The following is a 23,714-nucleotide window of genomic DNA, read 5'->3' as shown; positions in this document are numbered from 1 at the left end:
GCGATACTGTGACATGCATATATTGTGTTATGTATATGAAATAGTTGTCTTCTAATGATGCTAATTTAATATGTAAAAAAGTTTCAAGTGTTATTTGTGTAATTGTTTCATGTGGATGATAATAGTTTTCTAAGTAGCAATGTCTCAAGTGCAATCTATATAATTGTTTGATATTATTTATAGTTAGATATTAGGGATCACTTATACTTTAGTATTATTACCTATAATTTTTTGTGTTAGTTGTTGGAAAAAAATTATTATCTATGTAATGGTTTTCAAATGATTGAATGTGCACTGATATTTCTTTCTTGTGTATCAAGTTAAATCATGGATAACCGTGATGTGATTGAAATCACTGTAGTGGGAGTATGGTCAGATAGTAATGAAGAAATCTTCATTCAATTTATGAAGAATGAAGTCATTAATGGAAATAAATAAACAACTACTTCCAGTTCAACTGCATTGTCACATATTATACAAGGACTTAAATCATATACAAAAAAGAAAATAATAAAAATAATAATTGTAGTTCAACATGCTTAGAACTCGTTGGAGAGAATTTTTAAACTTGTAGAAAGGGACTGGATTAGTTATAATGCAACCACAGATCAAGTGATTGCATCTGCATGAGCCAAGTTATATAAGGTATTTTTTTCATCTTATATTTAATCCAAAATTTATATTTTATTATTTACTAATTTTTATAAATCAAAATGTTTATTTACTAATTTCTAGGTTAATAAAAGTGACATAATCATAATATTTATTTACTAATCTCTTTGTTATATTTAGGGTGACATAATCACAGCTGGAACTGCAACATCCTTTTGTTAGAATCCCTTCAGACACTGAGGAAGAAGATGAGATTAGAGAAAGTGAAACAAAATATGTAGATGAATCATTATATAAGGAGAACGATAAAGAAACTTATCAGTTAAACGTGTGAAGAAGACAATAATTTCGGAAGGATTGCCTCTACACTTCAAGTTTTAAGTGGGAGTTTGAAAAGAATGGTTTTTATGAAAGAAAAGAAGTTATGCACAGGAACTGGATCTTCTAATGAAAGTTTGGAATCTTTCTTGGTTGAATGTATAAATTTCCTCAATTTAGTAGAAGACCTAGATCACATTAGCTGCACGAATGCTTTAACGAAGTTCCAAGAAGATGCAAAATGAATGAAGATGTTTCTTGATATGCTTGATAGCAGAAGAAACAATTAGATTCTTAATCTAAAATGGTTAGCTCATCAAGATAAACCCTATGAACCCTCCTTATGTGTTTTTGTTTGAAATGTTTTACTTGTTTTCACTTTCATTTTTGTTGTCGAACATTTTGTTAGCTTGAGTTATGATTATGATAAAGTTTGTGATTTAAAATTTCACTCCTTTTTAAAAATTATTCAATCGTTTTAACCAAATATACCATGTATTGTACTCCATCTTGCAAATCAAAATTATGACATTGTGTGAGTTGAAAAAATAGGTGATACTTGAATGTCTTTTTTTATGCCTAATTGTTTTACAATAAGATTTTTCTCATAAATGACATTATATTGTGTTTTGCTGAAAATTTTTTTCTAACTTTAATTTATTAGTTTTATAGATTAAGACTTGAATTTTATTAAATACTTTCAAAATGTAAAATATATTTTCATTCACTAAGTAAATGCAAAATAAATACATTTAAATTTATCTAATTATAATTAATTTGATAATATATAAATTAATTATTACTTATTTATCAATTAAATTAGTAATTAACTTGAATAAAAATAAATTAAAACCACAAACACAATGCCCTCTTCCACTCTCCGCCCGAAGAGAAAACATTGCTTGCGCTCTTCATATAAGAAGAATATACTGATATTCGAGACTTCTTCATTTTTTTTTTCAATGCATGACCGTTGTAGAAGTGTTGACGTTGGTGCGTTTATACACACCTAATATTTTTTCTTGCCTCAAATCCTTGCTTACCTCCTCCCCCTCACCTAGTTCCGCCCAAACCTCCCATCTCTTTCCAAAACCCTCGCTTATGTCCCTCCCCCTCCGGATTCCACTCAAAACCATCGCCTTTTGTGAAAGAGCATTCCCAATATAGTCACCATTAGAGTTAGTCAGGTAGGCAACGACAAGATCACTACTTACACAAACCGCATAAAACTTTTATCTTTCTCATTCTTTTGCTCCACTCTTGCCAGAACTAGTTGAGAAAGGTAAACTAGTTCGGGTCATTCTTTCCCTTCGCTTGTCGTTGATTTACTAAATTCACCGATTCACAGGATTTAGTAAATCCCAGATTTTCATGAATCAGTGTCATTTTGGAGTTGTTTGGTTGCAAGTAGAATTCAATTTAAATAAGATTTAGTAAATCCTATAAATTTGTATTTATCAAATTCTTATGTGCTTTAATCTAAAAAATTATTTGGTATACTAGTAAGTACACCTTAATATAATGAGAAACTGTTTGACAACTTTAAAAAGATTTAACATTTGAGAATAAACATCTAAGGATAAATATTAAATATAAAATATAAAAATGAGTGTCGAAAGCCTCAAACTAAGATAAAGAGGCATTTAAATTAATTAATCATTAATAATTTTTTTTGTAAGAGAATCACTATTAAATAATCATTTAATATTAATAAATTAATTTATTCATTATTAATCATACAAATAAAGAATCACATAAAAAATTATTAAATAATTTAATTTTTTAAATATGTCTTTATTTATTAATTAACTATTAAATAATTACATAAAAATTTTTCTGATTATATTTAATCGGACATATATTCATATATAAATTAATTAAATTAATTAAAGCAAAAATAAATTAAAATCACAATCCTATCTCTCTCTTCCCCTTATATCCGAAACCCTCGCCTCCATCTGCCTCATCTCCCGAGTTCTGCCCAAACCCTCGCTTTTGTCCACCCTCGATCGCGGCTTACAGAGACCACCGAAACTCTCTTTCTCATCCTTGCACTCCGCCCCTACCAGAAACCATTGAGGAAGGTAAGTTTGTTCGCTCCATTCTTCCTCTTCTTAGTAAATCCAGGATTTATCGCGAATCGGCGCCATTTTGGGATCTACGAGAGCTCAGGATCTACAGCCGTTTTTCTCAGGATCTACAGGCGTTTTTTAGCCGTTTGGCAGGATTTGGCTTAAATCCTGCTTTTAATCGGCTACCAAGCAGCTCGGGATTTACGGGAGCTCAGGATTTACGGAGGCGTTTTTTACCGTTCGGCAGGATATAGCTTAAATCCCGCATAAATGCTGCTTAAAACCGGCTCCCAAATATTACATGAATACCCTACAATTATTTTCTATTTACATGTGTAACAATTATAGTTCTATATATAAACCTACGAAATTTTAGTGTCATATCTACATCAATACTTATGCATAAAAGATAATTTTCATTTAAAAAAAATACTAACAGTGATAATTTGATGTGATGATAAAAATTTGAAGTGTCATGTACAAAAATTTTAAAATTTAGGTTTTACATATGTAAATATGCAAGGAATATGTGGCATTTAGGAGGAAAAATTTTAGAAGAATAATTTACATGTAGTTGAACAGCTGAGCATTAAACATGTTACAAAAAATAGAGAGACGCAGTTTTACTCACTTATGAAACTTTAACGGACAATAAAGAACCATTTCCTACACTTATGAAACTTTAACGGACAATAAAGAACCATTTCCTACACCATGCTCTACGTTAATGCCAACATTGAACCTTCAATTAAAATTCTGTAACTTAAAGTCAAAACTCCCATGCAACCAAAAAAAAACCTTCAGTAACCTCCATACAACTTAACTCCAACACATTTACTGACAATCAACTATGGCTTCAGCCAATTATAAATCTCCCTCATTTCTTCTCCCTCCACAACCCATCCCACCAACTTAACATATAGTTTGCATAGCAGCAATACTATAACTTCTAAGATGGCGAAATCCGTAGCTGTAGCATGTGCCTTCTTCTTCGTCCTCCTTGCCAGCACTTCCATACCACGAGCTTCATCATTCCAGATAATTCCCGACTTTCTCAAGTGTTGGTATGCCGTCATTGAACTCAAAAGCTGTTCGGTGAATTTCGTTCCTTCCAAACTTGAATTCGATATTAAGTTCACAGAGCCGTGTTGCAAGGCCATAACAGGTATTGAAGAGAGCTGCCTTCATTTTGATTCATCGAACAGTACTATAGGCTCAGCGCTGTTAAACTTCACTTCCAAGATCTGTGCTCCTCCTGCGGTCAATCACCATCACCTCCAACACACAATCTCTAAATTGTTAAAATGAGAATTATCAATGTGTGATAGGATTGGTAGGATGGAAAGTGGATCTTAAAGTTTATTATGCTATTTTTCATTCTTAGATAGAGTGCCTTAATTAAGTCATACGTGGATATTTTCACAAAGAAATAAAGCTACTCAAAATAAGCTTATGTTGTTGGCATATTATAAATGTTTTTTTAAAGTGAAATGCAAGCTTGTTAAGGTACAATTTGTGTTTGTATGGCTGTTTTATTTGGTTTAAGCCAGATTTATGATTTTAGTGATTAATCAAATGAAATGAAAATACATTTAGGAATGAGCAGATTCTTTGAGAAAATTATGGGAGTCAGGCAAAAATTTGTGCCCCTAGCAATTTAGTTCAGTTTTATCAACACAAGTGATTTAAAAATGTGTTAAAATTTATAAAAAGTTATGTATGTGATGAAATCTTCTACAAATAATCAAAAGATAAATTGAAGAAAGAGTATATCACTTTTCAGTACACACAAAGTTTCTTGTTTCACCAACCAATGAAGTACCGTCATGTTAGCAGCCGATCACTCCCAACGTGAAGCAACATATAAAAATTGAAGATGAAGTGAAAGCCATCACATTTTGTGAAATAAACTCTTTGCTGTTATGACATATGTTCTGTGAGTCCCGATTAACAATAAGAGGTATATACGTGCCATCAATTGCTCCGATTGCATTTGTGAAGAAATGATAAACTTGTGGGTTGAAATGGATTTATGGGTGACATTTAGGTTTCTCTGTCGGCAAATAAATGTATTCCCTAGTAAAAAAAACAATAACTTGTAAGACAATATTAAAGTATATATCAATAATTTCGAATGAATGCTGGAAGAACTCACAAAGTTGTCTATATGAATGTGCATGTGATACTCCTTATAATAATCCCTACTTGTTTTGCAATAGTCATATTTCTCGCATGCTTAAACATATTACAGTTTATCAGAATGTCACGCAGCTAATTAAAAACTTCTGGTGGTAGCCTGAAATAATCATAGCAGCGTATAGGATGTCCAACAAGAACATCCATTAAATATTGTTGTCGTGTGTATGTTAAAACTCATTAATGACATTTCTGACATCAATGTAATTGTTTATCAAATTATACATACTGTCTGATAGTTTGCCGCGAAAATAATGAGACATTCCAGTAAAATTTAAATAATTTTTCATTACAAAATTATGCATTATTTTATTGAAAGTAATTAAAATATGAAATTCTAAAAAAAAAGTTGCATGGATAATAGAACTAAAAAATTACACTACATAAGATAGAAATGCTGAAGCAACATTAGGATACGAGATGAAATATTATAGTGATAAAATAAAAAAAAACAACTTACAACTAATGTAGTATAATGATATTCGCACTGAACAACTAAGATGCTAAAAAATTAGAGATATAATGTTGACTTTCAAAACCAAGCAGGATATGAATAATAAATGAAATGTTTTGCAAGAATGTCCTCAATTCTAATGACGCATCGAGAACAGCGAGTATAATGATACGAGGGCCATGGAACATTAAGGATATATATTTCTTATTTTATGTTCTCCGAACGCATCGAGAACAGCGAGTGTAGTATCATATGAAATGTCATCGATATTAGTTAAGTTTGTTAAACAATCATTCATTGAGATATGAGCACTTTTTTCTAGCGACTTCTTAAATGTTGCATCGTTCTCCACTTTCGCTAAAAAAAGTTTATCGAATGTCTCTCACCTCGTTTTTTCTTGCATTGTGCAATTGGATACTTCTTTTTCATTTTTTCATTTGGTTCCAACACTATGCTCTAATGTCACCTGATCCGCTATTAAATCATTGTTGACAGTGTACACTGGCTTGTGGCATTCTAATTTCCTTGGTGAAGCTAACATTATTTGAAGCCATAAATTCGTCTTCATGGATGTATTCCTTATGAGTAGTAACCTTCTCTGCACCATTTTTACTCCTCTCAAGTCAATCAACAGTTGATTGTGCTCGAATGCCAAAACAATATTATCAACCCATTTCTTCTCAAAGATATCGTAGTGATCATTTCTTCTAAAACGACCCAACTTTGAATTTCCCTGAAATATGATGATTTTTTTTTTTAACTGTGGGAGTCTACCTAATAAAGTCTATTGACGCTGTAAGAGTTATGTTGAACTAACATGTATGTCTTTTTCTCATAATTCATCTGTTACTATCGGAAGGTGCAAATCTTCATCCAATTCCCAACCAACTTTATTTGACAAGTGAAATAGAATTTTGAAGTCAACTTTCATATTTTTAAATCTGGTCATGACAACTAGGATAGTGTATGATGTGACAAATTTTCTATTTAATATTCCAACGATTTCACCTCATAAACTCTTCTTCAACATGCCATATAGAATATTTCCACATAGGGATTGTTCCATTAGCAACTCCCCAAAGATTGGCGTTGTGCTGTTTCGACCACTTTGGTGTCACTGATGAATTCTTAGATTCTCCGATCGGTGCCGGTAAATCTTCATTGAGTTGGCGTTTTGAGCTACCGCCACCACAACAAATTAAATTCTTTTGTATAAATTTTTTCATTTCTATAATTAAAACATTGCATTCATAATATAAGTACTTAAAGCGTAGTAGTGAAAGAAATGATTTATGTTGATTTCAATAATATTAGGGCAGATTAAATTGGTAACTTTTAGCGAATGAAAAAAAGTCAAACATATGATTGTATTTACATAGACTAAATTTATAATTTACAAAAGTTAGAATTAGACTTAACAGCATAACTTCTCCGTTTACTCGATTCATATTTAGCATTGGTGGACTCCCTATCATATATTATATCCATCTCGGCTATTGAATTGCCATCAATTTTTTGTTTTGATCTTTTTATTTCATGATATTGACATGCCATTTGAATTTTTCTCCCAACATAATTAAGTTTCCCTGGTGCGCCAGATGTCTTCGAGCTAGCAGCGGACTTTGAGTAACTCATCTTAATTGAATTAATATTATGGGTTGTAAATTTGAAGTTGTTTTTTCTGTAGTGCCTATGAATTAATAAGTAACAAGTAAGAAAGATATATTCTAGACGTTGTCTCAGTCATAAAGGCGACTTTTGCTACTTAATTCATTTACAACTGCATTTTTTGAGGTATTTTTTGGTCTTATAAATCTATAGGTGTGAAATTAGTAAAATATTAATGTGTGAGGCAGAGTCTTGAATTTCAATAGTTTGATAACATAGATCCTTCTAGATGATTAAAGTTCTGTGTTTTGTTTTGTATATATTTTTTTTGGTTCCTTGAAGTTAGTAATGATTTTTTTAATAGCCACTCTAGCATAAGCCATAAGGTAACAAATTCATTATACATCTACCACTGATATCAGCTAAAAATGAATTCAGTGAATTAAATGCAATGTAAATTTTCTAATTCATTACAGTTGACACAAATTTCCCAGCACATTTCATTTTATCATCACTAATGTTGTTGTTAACAATAAAATAAGATCAAATGTCTAACAAATGCAAAATATAAGACCAACAATCACAAAAAAAATTGAGCTACTTATGGGTATGATTTATAAGCCACTCATTCTCTAAATTTCTTCAAAGCTAATAAACCTGATGGTTCATGTTAAATAACAACTAACATGCACTGAATCCTGCAAACAGTCTGAAACAGTAACATATTTTGATTGTCCAAAACAATGAGTCAAAATTATGAAAAGAAAAATTTCTTCAGGGTGAGCTGTCATACAATCTTTGACGGGCTATTTAATTGAAAATCTTTTGAGTGCGCACGCCTTTTCATTGTCATCTCATCTTACATTATTTTGATAACCCGGCAAACATAATCACACCACAACATTCTCCCCGCACTTATCCAAATCGCATCATCATAAGATCTTAACTCTACGGACAAATGAAAAACAAGTAAAAGGAATTCTATACTTGTTTTAACCAAGTAGTATGAATGACCAAAACAGATTATTTCTTATAGAACACTTGTTTTAATCACTCTAATATATAAAAATCTGAATCTGGCCACTTCACAAAAAGCTATACTAAATAGTTGTTTAAATCAAACGTTTTGTGGCACTACAAGAGCAACAATTGTGTCCATGAACTTATGAACCGACAAGAAAGTCTACTTTAGTAGCTGCAAAAGCTCTTCTTATTTTCCCTAACTTTAGGCAACAAAATACGGAGAAGTACAAGTCATTGAGTATTTGTTTGATACTTTCAATCTTATCCAGAGCATTAAAAACATCATAAATCTAGTGGTAATGATAATTGATATAATGTAGTGTAATTTTTGGATCAAGGATGCAAGAAATAGAAATCAACAAGCTATCCAATTGAAGAAATTTAATCCTAGAATATTATAGAGACTTCAATATACTATTGATGTATAGAAACAAAAGCTAACTACTAAAGATGGAGAAAAAATGGTCCCTAAAGTCACCATAAAAATTTGTGTGAAAATTAAAACACAAATTTTGCAAATCCTATTCTTGTGATCAAATGGATTAATGAGATTGTTATATCATTTTAAGTCTGTTAAACAACAATGTCAAAATTTTTAGAATGACTTCCCCAAAATATAAAAGTTCTCATATTTCTACACATGCCTTCTACTCAGCTATTACAATTAAGCCTGTATCATATTCAAAAAACCACTTTAATCGGGCAAAACTCACACATGGGCTGATGACTTATGTTTCAAACAGGCATTATAAAAAAATCCAAGAAGATTTCTTACATAACACTAAAATACAAGACTATCAGCATTATATTATGAATAAATGTTGTAAAAGGCCAGTAAAATCTTTCCGAAGTGCTTGTGCAAGGCAGGGCTAGGCCATAGTGGCGTGTAGACTTCTTAAAAGGGATTCATTACAAAATATGCTGTGCCTTGCATCACCTGACAATGAAACAATCGTTTGCATCAATTTGCGAGAGAGCCCAGGATGCGGGAAAATGAAGGAGAAACAAGATATGAAGAATAAAAAAATGAGAGAGGACATCGACATTGGAAGAAGATGAGAGTCAGCTAGGGTTCAGTCGAGCTGAAGAATCTATGGGGTGGGAAAAGAAATCCCCCTTGGATGATTAGAGATACCGGAAGAAACTACGAGCAAGTGGCTAGCTTGAGGACAAACATTCGGTCTCCTGCATCGTTGAGTTCCAACAACGGTGGAGTGTGGCAATTTGATCTTGCCTTTAAGGACTATACAAACAAGAGATTGACTTGGGGTTGGAGAAATAATTGAATGGCGCATTCGCCAGATTTAGAAGAGCATGTTCGATAGGAACAAGAAAAAAAAATTAACGCGAAGAAGGTACCTGATTCATGGCCTGAGGAATAACGCCTCTCATGTAGCGCTTGGTGGGAAGCATGCTGACAAAGAAGCGGGATCATTGGTCGGATTATAAAGGCGAAGCACATGGTAGATGAAGCTATTGACAACGACACCATTGGGGAAGAAGAGATAGCCTTATCAGAACAATTATTGTTTGTCCTCGCCTTAAATCCGTAGAGTGTGAAGTTATATCCACCGACTTCTTGGATTTACTAAATCGAAGATTTATGGACGAAATTCGTGAAATCCAGATTTACCGCATCCCAGGATTTATTTTGTCCAAAATGACCATTTCGCAAGATTTCACTTAAATATTGCTTAAATTCTAGGCTCAATCCGTTGCCAAACAACCCCTTATAGACTCTAGGATTAAAGTGGCCCATTGTAAAAAGGCAATAGATCATTTTGGCACTTTTCTCTTATAATAAGCTTATGATAATGGAGTGATAGTGCTTCTTTTATTATGTTAAACAAAACAAGCTTATTATGATAACTAAATAAGCTTATCATAATATTTTTCTGCATTTTATTGTTCAAAAACATAAAGTATGAGTATTATGAACCTTTGCTACTCTGCTGTTCTGCACTAGTATTTTGCCAATATACATGGCAATCATGCGTCATAAATATCAACCTTATCTATCTCTATTACAGAGCAAAATGTGAAGAGATGGAAAATATTAAAAAAAAAAAAACATTACATTAATATTTGAGCTTGACATTGAGCTTGACATTTCTGTAAGTATTAAAATATAAGTTCAAATGGTATGTTTTTGAACTTAACAGTGGAGTTTAGGGCTTATAATGAGCACCGTAGTTTTTAATTCTTTCCAAGTAAATCTTTTTTATGACTATTAATCAATTATGCACAATTTAAAATTAGAAATTCCAATGGGTGCTTTACAGTTATCAGTTGCATGCTAATTAGATAAATGACGCAATATGTTAATTCAAATATGCATTCATTAAAAAAATTTCATTCCTTAAATTGTTTGTTGTTCCTTAAAGCCAAGTGAGAAAATGGCATTCCTTTTCATTTTGATTTTTCAAACCAATCAAAAGGAAAAAAAAAACATGTTTCAATTCATTTTTTTTTCCATTTCCATTTTCTCACTGTCAGTTTTTTCAGAACAAAAAGAGCCGAGTGTTTTAAACTATTAAAGTTTCGGGCAATGGCAAAAGGGAAGCTCAATAATGTTAAGAGTTGCTTTTCTAAGTTTCTTGTCAACTTTGGTGAGTGTCTTGCTTCTAATGCCACTACCTTTAAACTGATTTGTTTGATTGGATCTTTAACTCCTTTCGGATCAAGGCTCATAAAAAATGATAATTAATTGCAGGGTGGGATCTTGTTCTGGGATCGTTTGCTGCCTTCTACGCAATCTTGGTTCCCTATCGAAGAGAGCTTCAATGTCCAGGCATGCACTATATTTTCAGCTCATTTGATCATTTAATTCATTTGATTGATGATGGTTTAGAATTCTTAATTTTGTAGAAAAAGAGGTTCTTTTAGAAACTTAGAACAAATTGGGTATAAAAAGTATGAGTGACCCTTTAATTACTGATTTGGTTGATATAATCGTACAAAAGCTATTAAAATTCAGCTATATATGAATCGATGGATTTGGTGAGAAAATTTCAGCTGCTCAATCCCTGATATTGTTGCAAAAAACTGATTTGGTTTCTCTATCTACAAATTATCATCTACTGAGTATTAGCTAACACCATGTTTCTGTTTGTCATTAGGCAATGCATGATATACTATATCACCGGCAACATATTGACAGGGTCAGTGCTGCCTTTTCCTCGCACAGCTTATGTTTTTTTTTAAAGGAAGGTTTACATACGGACCACTTAATTCCTATGTTTTACATATCTAACACCTAACTTCAATTTTTACATATATGACACTTTACCTATGCTTGAAAAGGTGTATTTCACTTCTTAAAATTTAAAATAGTTGTATTTGTGATGTGACATGTAGGATTTTGGTTGTATAAATGTAAAAGTTTAGGTGTTGAATATATAAATACATAGGAATTGGGTGTTATGTGTATAATGACAAAAAAAAAAAAAAAATCACTTTTCCTTGTGGATTTATAAGGCCCTTAATAAGTTACTTGTTTGTTACAGTATGACCACTGTGAATTTCCTGGTGTTGTTCCTCGTACTTTCGTAGGTAAACTATTCCTTGCTCTTTTAAATTAGATTCTTTTACTGTATGTGGTCCTAACATTTGCTTCACTGTCATTTTACTTTTCTTGTTATGTTAGAGATGTGGCTTTCCACACAAAGATGTGTCTTCATGTAACCAAACCTAAGGATTTGTTCTTTTAGAGTGATTAGGCAATTAATTATTTTAATTTCTTAATCACTGCTCAATCTTGAATCACATGATCACACAATCGACCAATGGATACTTTAAATGTGACTAACTTCTTAAATTGAGGCTGTCATGTAATTTTGTCGGAAGGTTTGATTATAGAAGCAAAAAATAGATGGGAGGAGAGCTTATTTGATTCATCTAAGTAATTTCTAATTAAATTATAACAAACTTATTGTGTCTCAACTTCTAATTAATCTGTTAGTTCTATTCTATAATAATTTCTAAGTCTGTAATAAGAATATAAATGCGGTTATTATTAATTAACCATAGTTTATGGTGAATATGATATAATTTTGTTAGCTAACTAATTTTTTATTTACAATTAATTGTAGAATAATAGCTTTATAGTTAGCTATAAAGTTTCATAAAATTAAAATTGTTGTGTACTCCTTGCAAGGATAGATTATGAAGTTGCAGCAGCTTGTTGTATTCTAATGGCATAATCAATGTTTTGATTTCTATTATTTTTTTATTTATTAATATGCTGTTATAAAAAAAAATTATTGTCGCTTTTTATAGAGTTATCATCATCACTATTATTATTATTATTTCTTTTATATGAGTATCATAATTACAATTTATTGTGCACAAAATCTTTAGCTATGGGTAGCTCACCCTTCTCGTACGCGCACCATATTGCCAACTGAGTCTATCTCGTGCTTATTCATGTTTTTGTATATCTTTCGGTAGAATTTGCTCTTAATTTTTGAAATCAAGAGTGTGGAGTATCTATTAGCGACTCTATGATCGCTGCCTCTTTGCCAAGTTATTCTCTTAAAAGTAGTTGACAAGGCTCATTTCATGATTTTATTTTAATTATCGTACCTTTCACATGTTCAAATTATTTAGCTCTTTTGTTATACTTATGAGAAGCATATTTCCTGTTCCATTGACCTTATCGAGCGTAATTAATATGAGAAGTATTGATATCATAAAGTAATATCTGCTTTTGTATGAGGCCATGGATTCTTCCCTTTTCTGTTGGAGCATTTTGTAAATGATATATATTAACTTTTCTCATCAGCTCTCTATGAAAGAAATTTAATGAAATATTAGCTATAATTACATTTGACTCTTATAGTTTATTTTATTTGGTATTCATCTGTAACAAGTCATTTTGAAAATGCAAAGAATCATTTGCCTATTATTCCCTTAAAAAATTTGCCTGCGTTTTTATCATGGCATCCTTTAAACATTGTAAAAAAGAAAAAAAAAAAAAAGAGAGCAAATCACATCTACTATTGTTTTATTCTCCAGAATTTTTCCTTGTCAACAAATTTGAATTTTCTGTGAAGACATGGATAAAGAGAACTCAGCAAAGTAACACATCGTCAAAGATTCTCCATTTGAATTTATTTTTATTTCTGTTGACATTATGTCGATCAGCATGCCCATCAGTCATTTAGATTTTATAAGATATTCTGTATGATTTTGTCATTTTCTTTATGCTATTTCTTGGAAGAGAATAATGTGGCAAATATTGCTAGGATTTATTTTTTGAGGAACTGTTTGTTTTTGGATTTATATATATTTCAACAACCGCGTGTAGTTTTTTCTAGTAGATTATGGAATCACCTATAGTTTTGTTCATGCAATATTTTGTTTATAGATGATAATTGCCTTGGCTATGGTCAGGTGGTTGATAAATATTTTGTGCGTTTTTTTTTGTACTCATGTTTTTAATTTGGATAAAAATTGGTTGACCAATATGCCAAGGAACTTTTTTTTCTCTAGAAGCATTTTCTTGATAAGAATTGACTATTTGTTCGTATTCTTATGCAGGGGCTATTATTCTATCAATTTTGGCATCACCGGTGGTTGCAGCAATGCAATTATTTGATGCAGCAAAGATCTGTAGTTTACTTATAGGTCCATCTTATATTATGTTATTGCTTTGCTGTATCAGCTTTTATAGCGGCTTTTATATTTCTGTTATATATATATATATATATATATTAGGCTTTTTCTATATATATATATATATATATATAATTTATTTTATGCTTATTTTAATTATTTGTCTCAATATGGTAACAAATCTTTTCAATATGGATATTTGAGCATTTTGTCTATGATTTATTAAATTTGGGAGGCTTCTGATCTTTGGGAATATTTTATGTATCATTATGTTTAATATATCTGCAAAGTTGAGCATATCACCTGCTGAATGTTTTGCTGTCCTTTCTTTACTGCAAAACATGAGTTACCTGCTTTGTAATTTTAACTGGATTATTGTACATTTCTCCTACAAAACATGTTGGCTGCTTTTAAATGAAGTTACTGATTTTTCTCTTTATGTTGTTTCCAGTACGCTTGGTGTTAGGTTGCCTGGTTTTGTCAGCTTTAAGATTCTTTAGGATCAAGGTACATCCCACTACCCCCCACCCCTAAAGTTTAACCCAGCTATCTCACAGCTTTGGCTGAATTGATCATATGAAAAGCATGAATCAAATTGTTTGATAAAATTGATGACGCCAGATGTCATTGTAGAGCTGTAAGGATATATTTGGTCATAAAATTGTTGGAAAAACACATATTTTTTACTTTCAATGCAGATGTAAAACGAATTGATGTACTATCTCTGAGCTTGTTTTGTGGATTTAATAAACTTAAAATTGTTTATGCACTGCATTTGATTGATGGTTTATTTTTCTTATACTTTCTTCAGGTTAGAAGGAAATTTGGTTTTCATGTAGAAGCATTCTTTGCAATGTTGACTGCTCTGCAGTTTCATCTGCTGTTCTATTCAACACGCCCCCTACCGAACATATTGGCTTTTATTTTAGGTGATAATTTTTTTTTTCCAGTTGTGCATTTTCTACATATCTGATTATTGTGATAGTGATATTTTAGATGTGATATTAAATATTTAAGTGGTATGCATATCAATATGAATGTTTAGGTGTTAGATATGTAAATACATAAGAAGTTTGTTGTATGTATGTAAATGCCTCCTTTTTTTTTGAGATTCAATCATTTATCACATTCTTACCATTAATTTTGTAGAAAAATTGTTTTGGGAGGAATAATTCCTTCTCTTCATTATTCATTACTATGGTACTTATATATAGAGAAATCAATCCCTAATTATTTAGAAATTTACTCAACATATCTCACCTGAATTAGGAAAGAAAATAATTCTGAATAAAAAATAGAAAAACATAAAATAAGAATGAAATAAACAAAATCAAAGGTTTTCTAAGATATTCCAAGCAAATCGTCCAAGATTTGGAGGCGGTGGCTGGTCCATGTGAGTGAGGTATATATGAAAAAAACTAAATCTTCTTAGATTTCTACACCCCCTCAAGGTGGGTCGTAGATATTGTAGAGACCAAGCTTAGTATTGAATGCTGAGAAGCTCTTGAAAGGAAAAGCTTTGATGCATTTCAACACTGTTAATTGCCTTCCTCGACTCCACTATCTTGTTGTGCCACGAGTTTGGAGTGCTGCTCTGAATTACCTCTAGAGTAGAAGTTGAAATCTTCATCCCGTACTTCATTATCAACCCCAAGAGTATTTAGGAATGCTTCTAGTTGACTGCAGTTGTCTTTAACTGCAGCTTCTGTAGTTTCTATACGTAGATGGAAGGTTGTTGCAGGCAATGCTGTAGGGAAGCATGCGGGGAAGTAGACAACCTGCAGGGAAAGCTATATGGTGCGTCTACAGAAAAGAAAGAATAGATGCAGGGAAGAATCGAGAAAGGGCCTGCAGCAGGGAGAAGCTCTGACAGACTGCATGTAATAGGAAGATTGGTTATGAGGAGAATTTTGGAGGAGGGCCTACAACAAGGACACTTTTGGCTCTAAGGAGAATTCCGAAGGGCCTATAGTAGGGAGATTTTTGTTATAAGGAAGAGCTACTAAAGGGCCTACAGGCAGGGAGAAATTCGGCTGAGGAGGTTTCGGTAGCCTATAGGCAATAGTTTTCGTGAAGGGAGTCAATAGTTTCCAGTGGAGGAGGGTGTGCTGCTAGGAATTCTGGTGGCAGAAATTGAACAGAAATTGAACAAAGGAGATCTTGCAGGGAGAATTTTGGTGCTAGGAAGAACTTGAGGATCTCCGAAGGAGGGCTTGCAGATCGGATGAAAGATTTCGGTGGAGGAGGGCCTGCATCAGAAGGATTGCGGATGCAGGGAGAGTTCTGACGGAAAAAGAGAACAGAGGAAGGTATGCAGGGAGTTTTGCGGCCTACAAGGAGTATTCCAGCGTCGATGGCTGTAGGCAGAAGCTTCAGAGAGCACCCACTGCAGGATAAAGCTTCGTTGGAGGATTTGCTGCAGGGAGAAAGCTCCAAAGGAGGGCTTATATAAAGACATGTGGCTGCTCTAGTGGAAGACAATGGAGAAATGATAGTGGAGGAAGGAAAGGGAAGACAACGGCTCTTGAAATCTGGTTAAAGCAGGACCTTCTGGCTTCTGGAATGATGATCTACAGCCTGTAGTTTAGATAGGCTTCAGCCACAATCAGGAGAATTTTATTCCCTTTCAAAGCTCACAAGGTTTACAAGAGTTCATAGAAGGAAAAACTTCAGTGAATTAGAAAAAATGGTAGAAGAGAAGCAATGGCAGGTGCAGAGAAGCGTTGGTTGGCTTGAGCAGGTGGGAAGGCTGCTGCCGCTTACGAGATCTGCCGTGAAGGGCTTAAGACTTCTGCCAGAGGAAGAAGTCCTGCAGGGAATGGTTTCGGGCAGAGGGGCCTGCAGGGAAGGGTTTTTTGCTGCAGTGAGGGCTTTCCGGCTGGGAAGGTTCTGGTTGCAGGAAGGATTTGACTGGCAGTAAGGAGAATTCCGGCTCTGGGAAAGAAAGCCAGGCTGAAGTGGCTTCAGAGAACTGCAGGAAGTTGACTGCTGCCATCCACCTTTTCTTTCTGGGAAGGGCTGCCTGCAGGGAAGAGTTAAGGTGGGGAGAGTTTCGGGACAACAGAAGGCCTCTGTAGGGACAGAAGAAGGCGGAGAAGGGCTGCCTTTTGAGATCAAAGAGGAAAGAAGCTTTCCTGCAGAGAAGAGGAAGCCTTGTCTCCTATTAGAGAGCCAAGAGATGATTGCATCTATTCTCTTTTGAACTTCTTATCAAGCGTACTATTAGCTTCATCCAAAACTAGAAACTGTATCCTGAAGTTGTGAACAATCAAAGTTTGGTGTCTCATTCATGTGCTTAAGGAGAAGACGGTGTGTCCATATCAAGTTGTGAAGTGAATTAACATGATGCTTTTCAGCATCAACATCTTTACGACCATCAATTAGAAGGCCTTCACTTGAAGAGTATGATTCCTTCCTATTATTTTCAATTCTTCAAAATGTTGCCCTGCTAATTCTTTTGTTGGGGATATTATAATGCTTCCGACGCCATCCTTAGGGTCTCATCTTGCTCTATATAATTTTTCTAAAACCTTCCATTTCTGCATAATTGTAAATTCGGAGTTTGTAGCTAGCGTGATTTGTGGATCCTTCTAGGGGAGGAAGCACATGTACCGAAGGAAAAAGCTGTAGGGAAGGACTCCGGCAGCTGTTTGAAGAAGTTTCGACGATTAGAATGAGTTCTTGCGGCTGTTGTTTGCTACAGGAGGCGAGGAACGACGGGAAGAATTGGCTCCTCCATTAGGGAAGATCCGGTAGGGTTGTCGGAAGCCAGTTATGTAGTCTCGCTAGTGGGATATGCTTGCAGAAATAATTCCAGAGGAATAGGGAGAGACCTCCAAGGAGGTCTAGCTTTTGGCAGAGGAGATTCTTGGTCTAATAGGAGAGGTTCTAGTTCTAGCTGAAGGGATTTTCCGGCTCTAGCAGAGGTCAGACAAGTTTCCAGCAGCAAGGAGGAGGTTCGACGACACGGGGGATCTAGGATAAGACCATTGGCTTTAACATCAACAACAGGTTTGGGGAGGAATAATTTTTTCTCTTCATTATTCACAAATAGGTATATATATAGAAAAATTAATCCCTTCTTATTTAGAAACTTACCAAACACATCTCACATAAATTATGAAAGGAATTTATTATGAATAAAAATGAAAAAAAATGAAAAAAACTATAAAATAGGAAGGGAATTATGATAACTATTCATCATTATAGTGCAAAAGTTTTGGAAAGACATTAACCATTTGAATATTGACCATGCGATGACCATTGGAAAGACATTAACCATGCGATGTCAATTGAAATTATTGCTAGTGACATCTCAAATTATGATAATTATTCATCATTATAGTGCAAAAGTTTTTAACATCTGTTAGTTTTGGAAAGACATTAACCAGTTGTTTGGAGTGGTTGTTTATTTTGCAAATCTTCTTAGCCGGTGTTTGACAATGAGATTATTCAGTGATAATATGATTATCGTTTGGCTTATTATCGAAGTTATTTTCTCATTCTTCTGGTATGCCTTATCTAATTCAGTTATTCTACTGGTTATTGCCTACATAAAGTTAAATAACCTATTTAGCTTAATATAAGTGTATATTATTCACAAATAGGATACATATATATAGGGAACTCAATCCCCTTTTACATACTTACCAAACATTTCTCACCTAAATTAGAAACGAAATAATTCTGAATAATAAATAGATAACATAAAATGGGAAATGAATAAACCAATAAAATGTTTTCTATGATATCCCAATCAAATCTTCCAAGATTCAGAGGTGGTGGCCGGCCCCATATAAGAGGCAAATATGGAAAGAATAAAATCTTCTCCAATTTCCACATATATGATTAATTTTCTTTTTCATTGAGCATTATGCATGAAAAAAAACTACTGTGGCTTTCCTTGCCTGTTTTAATATTGTTCAAGCCCATCTATGCTTGTTGAACTTGTAATAGCATAGCAGAAGAATGACTGCTATCTTTTTCACCTGTTTGAACGTTAAAATTTTTTCTACAATTTTTTTGTTGTTAAATGCATGAAGTTAACTTGGCTGCATGCTTGTTGAACTTATAATGGCATAACAGAAGAATAACTGGATCTTTTTTACCAGTTTAAACGTTCAAAAGTTGTTTGCAATATATATATATATTTTGGTTAAATGCTTGCAGTTACAGTTAACTTGGCATATGGATTTTGGTTCGAGGATAATGCCACAAGTACTTTGAAATGCTTGGTATGCTTCTTTTTTTTTGTTTCTCTCATGTTGTTGATTTGATTGTTTAACACTAACAATATCTTTTGGCAATATTAGATTTAATTTTTATCTGGTATAGTGTAATGTTTTTATTATTAATTTTGTCGTTTAAGAGGAATGCGATGCGTAGGATTTGTTTTTCTTATTTCAATTGGCAAAGCAAAGATACTTTTTTACTAACTTGAGTTTTCATAACTTTTATATCATATATGCAAATTAAGATGGTACAATGATCACCAAAGTAATTAAATTAGAACTAAATGGGTAATAATTTGTAGCAAATATAATGGTACTACCTAAAAGCCCAAAAGATTCAAACATGTAAATAATGAAGTGATGAAATAAAATGTAAGCATCAAGAAAACATGTGAGATTGAGTGACTAATTAGAGATTAAGATGCTGAGGTAGCATGAGGAGGAAGAGAGCATAAAAATGTGCATTGACAAACGTGTAGAGTTATTGAGGAACACTATTGAGAAGAAGGTTGTGAGTGAGAATCTATTAGCGCCAGGTAGAAAGAAACAATGAGAAGCGAGAAAACCATCAAACATGAGAACTTGAAGAAGCGAACTATCAAAAAGTAATGATTTAGTGTTTGTGAGAATTAGTGAAGACAAATGAACATAAGTGCCTTTGTTATTTGACATATTTTTAATGAAACCATGAAATCAAAATAATAAATTTGTTTTGAGGCCGAGCCAAGTAATGCAGCGAAGTGACATGAACTATGTGCTTTGCTGTGAGCTTTTGCTTCGCAGGAAAGAGATGCTCATGGCTAGCCTGTTATTTTGCTTTGCTCCTAAGGCACACTTTTCATACATTGGTTTTTACCTAGAGTTGAGGTGGGGAGATAAGGGCTGCCATATGAAACTTATATAATCTATGGAGCTGTAACCTTTCTCTTGTGGTTTTGGTGCTTATGCTTTTTTTGTTTTTTATTCTCAGGGTTTGATAAAGTGACCAAAGAAAGTGTTGCTAGAAGTTATGCATAAAGATCATATAAATTATAACTATGAGCTAATAACACATGCAACTGTTGTTGAAAATATTGGGAAATTTACATACTTTGCACACAATTCTTATGCATTTACTTGTCTTATACATAAAATTATTTACATACATAGCACTTTGGTGCTTTAAACCTATGTATGAAAATGTGTATTTCTCTTTGAAGAAGTGGTAATAGAGCTATTTTTGATGTAATATTAAAGATTTGATTGCTATGTGTGTAAATATGAAAGCTTTTATGTGAGATTTGTATATACATACGAATTGTGTGCCATGTATGTAACTGCCCCAGAAATGTACGGTGATATTCAGAATTTTTTGCTGTTGACTGACTTGTATGGTTGTGGATAGTTTTGAAAAATAATTTGGTTGTTATGGCTCTATTTCATAATCTTCAATTCCTTCTACACATTTTTTCATATGTTCCCTTTTTATTTGCTAGTTTTGGACGTTAATAACAGGAAAGGTGCGCTCCTTTCAGAATGGGAATATAATTATAGAATATTGTGCACAATTTCCTTATTCTATCATTTTGAAAATTCCATTTAGGAGACTAATACCTGCTAGAAATCAAGTAATTCATATGAATAGGCATATATGGCATATGTTTTTAATATCAACATTTTATAAACACCGCAGTGTTATATTTTTATGTCATAATTGTGAATACTTTTACTTTGCAACTTTTTGGCAGGCTCCTATCTCATAAAACTTTTCTGTTTCATTGACAGACTGTAGCAACAGTTATATTTAGATGTGACACAGTACTGCTTTTTGTGCCTATTGCTGTAGAGCTTCTGCTGGTATGAATAATTACATCTATGTAGTCTCCTATTATGAAATAAGTGCTCTTTAAGATTTTATTGTTAAATTATCATAAACTTTGTTTTGAACTTGACATTTTAATAGTCCTGTTAATTATATACTGTATCAAACTTATGTTCCTTTTAAACTGGTTTCTTGTGTCTCTTTACCCCCTTCTAAATTTTTGATATTGAGCTTGCAATACATTATCCCACTTTTTATTTCTTTTTTAGGAGTTAATTGAAGCAAACTTATTCTTTGCAGTCACTTGGATTTGATGTCTACATTTTTTTACCTTACTGTATTCCTTGAATGAATATTATTATCTTCTTCCAAGAATTTATTTTTCAGTATTTGTTTCTTGAAATAATCTGTTAGTGCTTGTTATCTTTGAGAGGTCATTGGTATAATTTGGAAGTTTTGCTTCTGCATAAATATTTGTTATTATTTCATATAGATCTTTCTTATTCCTTTCCAGAGGTGTTATCTTTAGGCATTGAATGCTATTCTATCTTCCATCCGTACTAATCAGTGCAGTCTGATTGCTTTAATGTTTGGATTCTGATAATATACGGTTTTCCTAAATGCTTTCAATTATTTGCTCAGCAGTCTTATATCTTCTCGTCTTGTTTCCTCATTTATTTTTCTCGTATGGATGTATGTGCATCGAAACTATGCAAGCTAAAGTTTCCTACTATTTGTGATGGTAGAATTGGAGCGTGCAGATTTTGACTATATCTAGTAGTATTTGAAGGAGTTTCTTATTTAGGGGTATTTTGTGTGTTACATGTATGAGAAGCTTGAGGCATGTAAAGAAATTATTAAATTCTGAGTATTACAGTAAAATTCTAGTTTTAATTTGTGTATGTGTGCTAGTTGGATTTATATCCTTCAAGTGCTTTGTAGGCTCCATGACTATTTTGTTATGGGGGCGCTTAGCATAAGGGTAAATTTGTCTTTTGTATGCCCAAGGGCAATTTAGTCTTTTATTACTATTATTGTTGGGTATATAAATAGGTTTGTTATGTCTAGAGTTAGGAAGATGAATGAGATTGGATTGTGAGTCTTAGGTCTCGGTTTTGGGAGAGATTTACAATCTCTCGAATTGTAGGAAGTGGGAGAGATCGCCTACCTCTCAGATTGTAGGTGTTTATTTATTGTACTCGTGTGAGTTATTTGGATTATTGCAATAAGAATTTTTGTTTTTTCTAATTTCTACGAAAGTTTTCTACGTTGAATCGTATCAAATTTGTATTAGAACTCAAGATTTTGAGAATCAGATTAGAGGATTGAAAGCTAAAGCAAATTATTGCTTCCTGGGCGACATTTCAACATACATAGCCATCTATCCGGCTTGCTCTGTCGTTCGTGCTGCAAGTCAGGCCGGATCTGCGTATAGAGGCCCGATCTCTCCCGTTTGACGAGCAGAGATCCGTAACCGATCGACACTCCTGTTTCCACACCGACTTCATCCATTACAGTCGCGATCGGAGCTACTTGGAAAGACAACGCGACCAACAGACTCGAAACTCCCATTTTCCTCTTCCTCCTGCGCCGACTTCTATTCCTCTCGCATCGTCTACCCGATACAGTTGTGATCAAAGTTTACCTAGGAAGGCAGTGACTGGGAAGTGGTCTACAGAGACACGAAACTCCCAACCTTCTCCTATTCCCGGTGATTCCAAGCTTGTTGGGTAGGCTCTGCATCCATGTCGGCGCAGAGAGGGGGTAAAGTTAAAAAGTTAAAGTTGGGGTTTGCCCGTAAGAAGCTGTCGGTCGCTGGGAGTGAAGTCCCGTCACCCGCTTCGGGAGGACGCTTTAATTTACATATATATATATATATATATATATATAATTTTTAAAAAATATGAAAACATATTGACCAGTTTAAATGAAAGAGCGCTCTATCTCAAATCCTGTATCTTTCCTGAGGGATAAACACAAGACTTAAGGATGAGGCTCGATCAAATAAACTAAGAAAACTTATGACATCCATTTGGTCTGCGAAACCGTTTTATTTGCCGACAAGTTCTCCTATTTAATACAAAGAATTAAATAGGGTTTATTTTAGACTGGGTTCAGAAAAACTTCCTATAAGGGCAAGCTCCTATAGTTAATTACATCCTAAATGACTGAAGTCACCTAAAAAAACTCCCGATAAAAATCAGAGAATACTATCTTCAAAGAAGTCAAAAGGATAGGACTTTTCAACGAAATCGGACAAGGAGGTGTGAAAGGGGAAATGCTCGAATCTGGAACAATGTTGAGGAATCCAAATGGAGAGAAACTAGGGGAGATCATGGATCCGGAGGCGAACCTCGGTGACTTCCCAGTCTATCCTATGGTTTGGCTTCAGTTTCAAGAAGAAGTTATTAAAGTGTTTCATCCTGCCAATTTTATTTAATTAGAGCTTATATTTGCGTGACATGGTCACACAAATCGCCTGAAAGATATGAGGGTTTACGTCGTATCGGAGGACAACCTCAGAACCTAGAAAGAGTTAGGGCTTAAATCACACAGTTTGACTGTGCAAAGGCCTAATAGATAAAGTGAAGATTTATGTTGCGTTAGACAAACGACCTCGAAATCCTATAATTTGTTGTTTAATTTCTAGGAAAGAAATAGTTTTGCTGGGGAAGACATGTTCTGCTGTTGAAGATGACCGTGCTGCCCACCGCGCTAGCTCCAAGCTCCCCGACGTGACGAGTTTAAGTTTTCTAGGGTGTCCAGTTATAGTGTCAAATCAA

The 23,714-nt window shown here is 33.6% G+C and overlaps 1 protein-coding gene across 6 annotated transcripts in view; it reads left to right on the top strand.

Moving 5' to 3' along the window:
- The first annotated feature begins 2,849 nt into the window (after positions 1–2,849).
- LOC110020637 (dol-P-Man:Man(7)GlcNAc(2)-PP-Dol alpha-1,6-mannosyltransferase) overlaps positions 2,850–23,714 on the top strand; it is a 106,268-nt gene continuing 85,403 nt past the window's right edge. For 3 of the 6 annotated variants that reach the window (XM_020718806.1, XM_020718804.1, XM_020718805.1), the window contains exons 1-10: positions 2,850–3,014; positions 10,789–10,892; positions 10,997–11,074; positions 11,403–11,444; positions 11,790–11,835; positions 13,825–13,911; positions 14,351–14,406; positions 14,711–14,828; positions 19,075–19,133; positions 20,895–20,966. In XM_020718806.1, the coding sequence (XP_020574465.1) occupies positions 10,854–10,892; positions 10,997–11,074; positions 11,403–11,444; positions 11,790–11,835; positions 13,825–13,911; positions 14,351–14,406; positions 14,711–14,828; positions 19,075–19,133; positions 20,895–20,966 (597 nt within the window). In that variant the 5' untranslated portion in view covers positions 2,850–3,014; positions 10,789–10,853. Of the gene's footprint in view, positions 3,015–10,788; positions 10,893–10,996; positions 11,075–11,402; positions 11,445–11,789; positions 11,836–13,824; positions 13,912–14,350; positions 14,407–14,710; positions 14,829–19,074; positions 19,134–20,894; positions 20,967–23,714 lie in introns of those variants that run through there. The other 3 variants (XM_020718802.1, XM_020718803.1, XM_020718807.1) reach the window with 3 other exon arrangements.

Source organism: Phalaenopsis equestris, unplaced genomic scaffold (genome assembly GCF_001263595.1).
Source record: "Phalaenopsis equestris unplaced genomic scaffold, ASM126359v1 Scaffold000105, whole genome shotgun sequence".
Lineage (NCBI taxonomy): Eukaryota > Viridiplantae > Streptophyta > Magnoliopsida > Asparagales > Orchidaceae > Phalaenopsis > Phalaenopsis equestris.
Note: the sequence above shows the minus strand (reverse complement) of the source record. Positions and strands in the feature narration are given on the sequence as shown.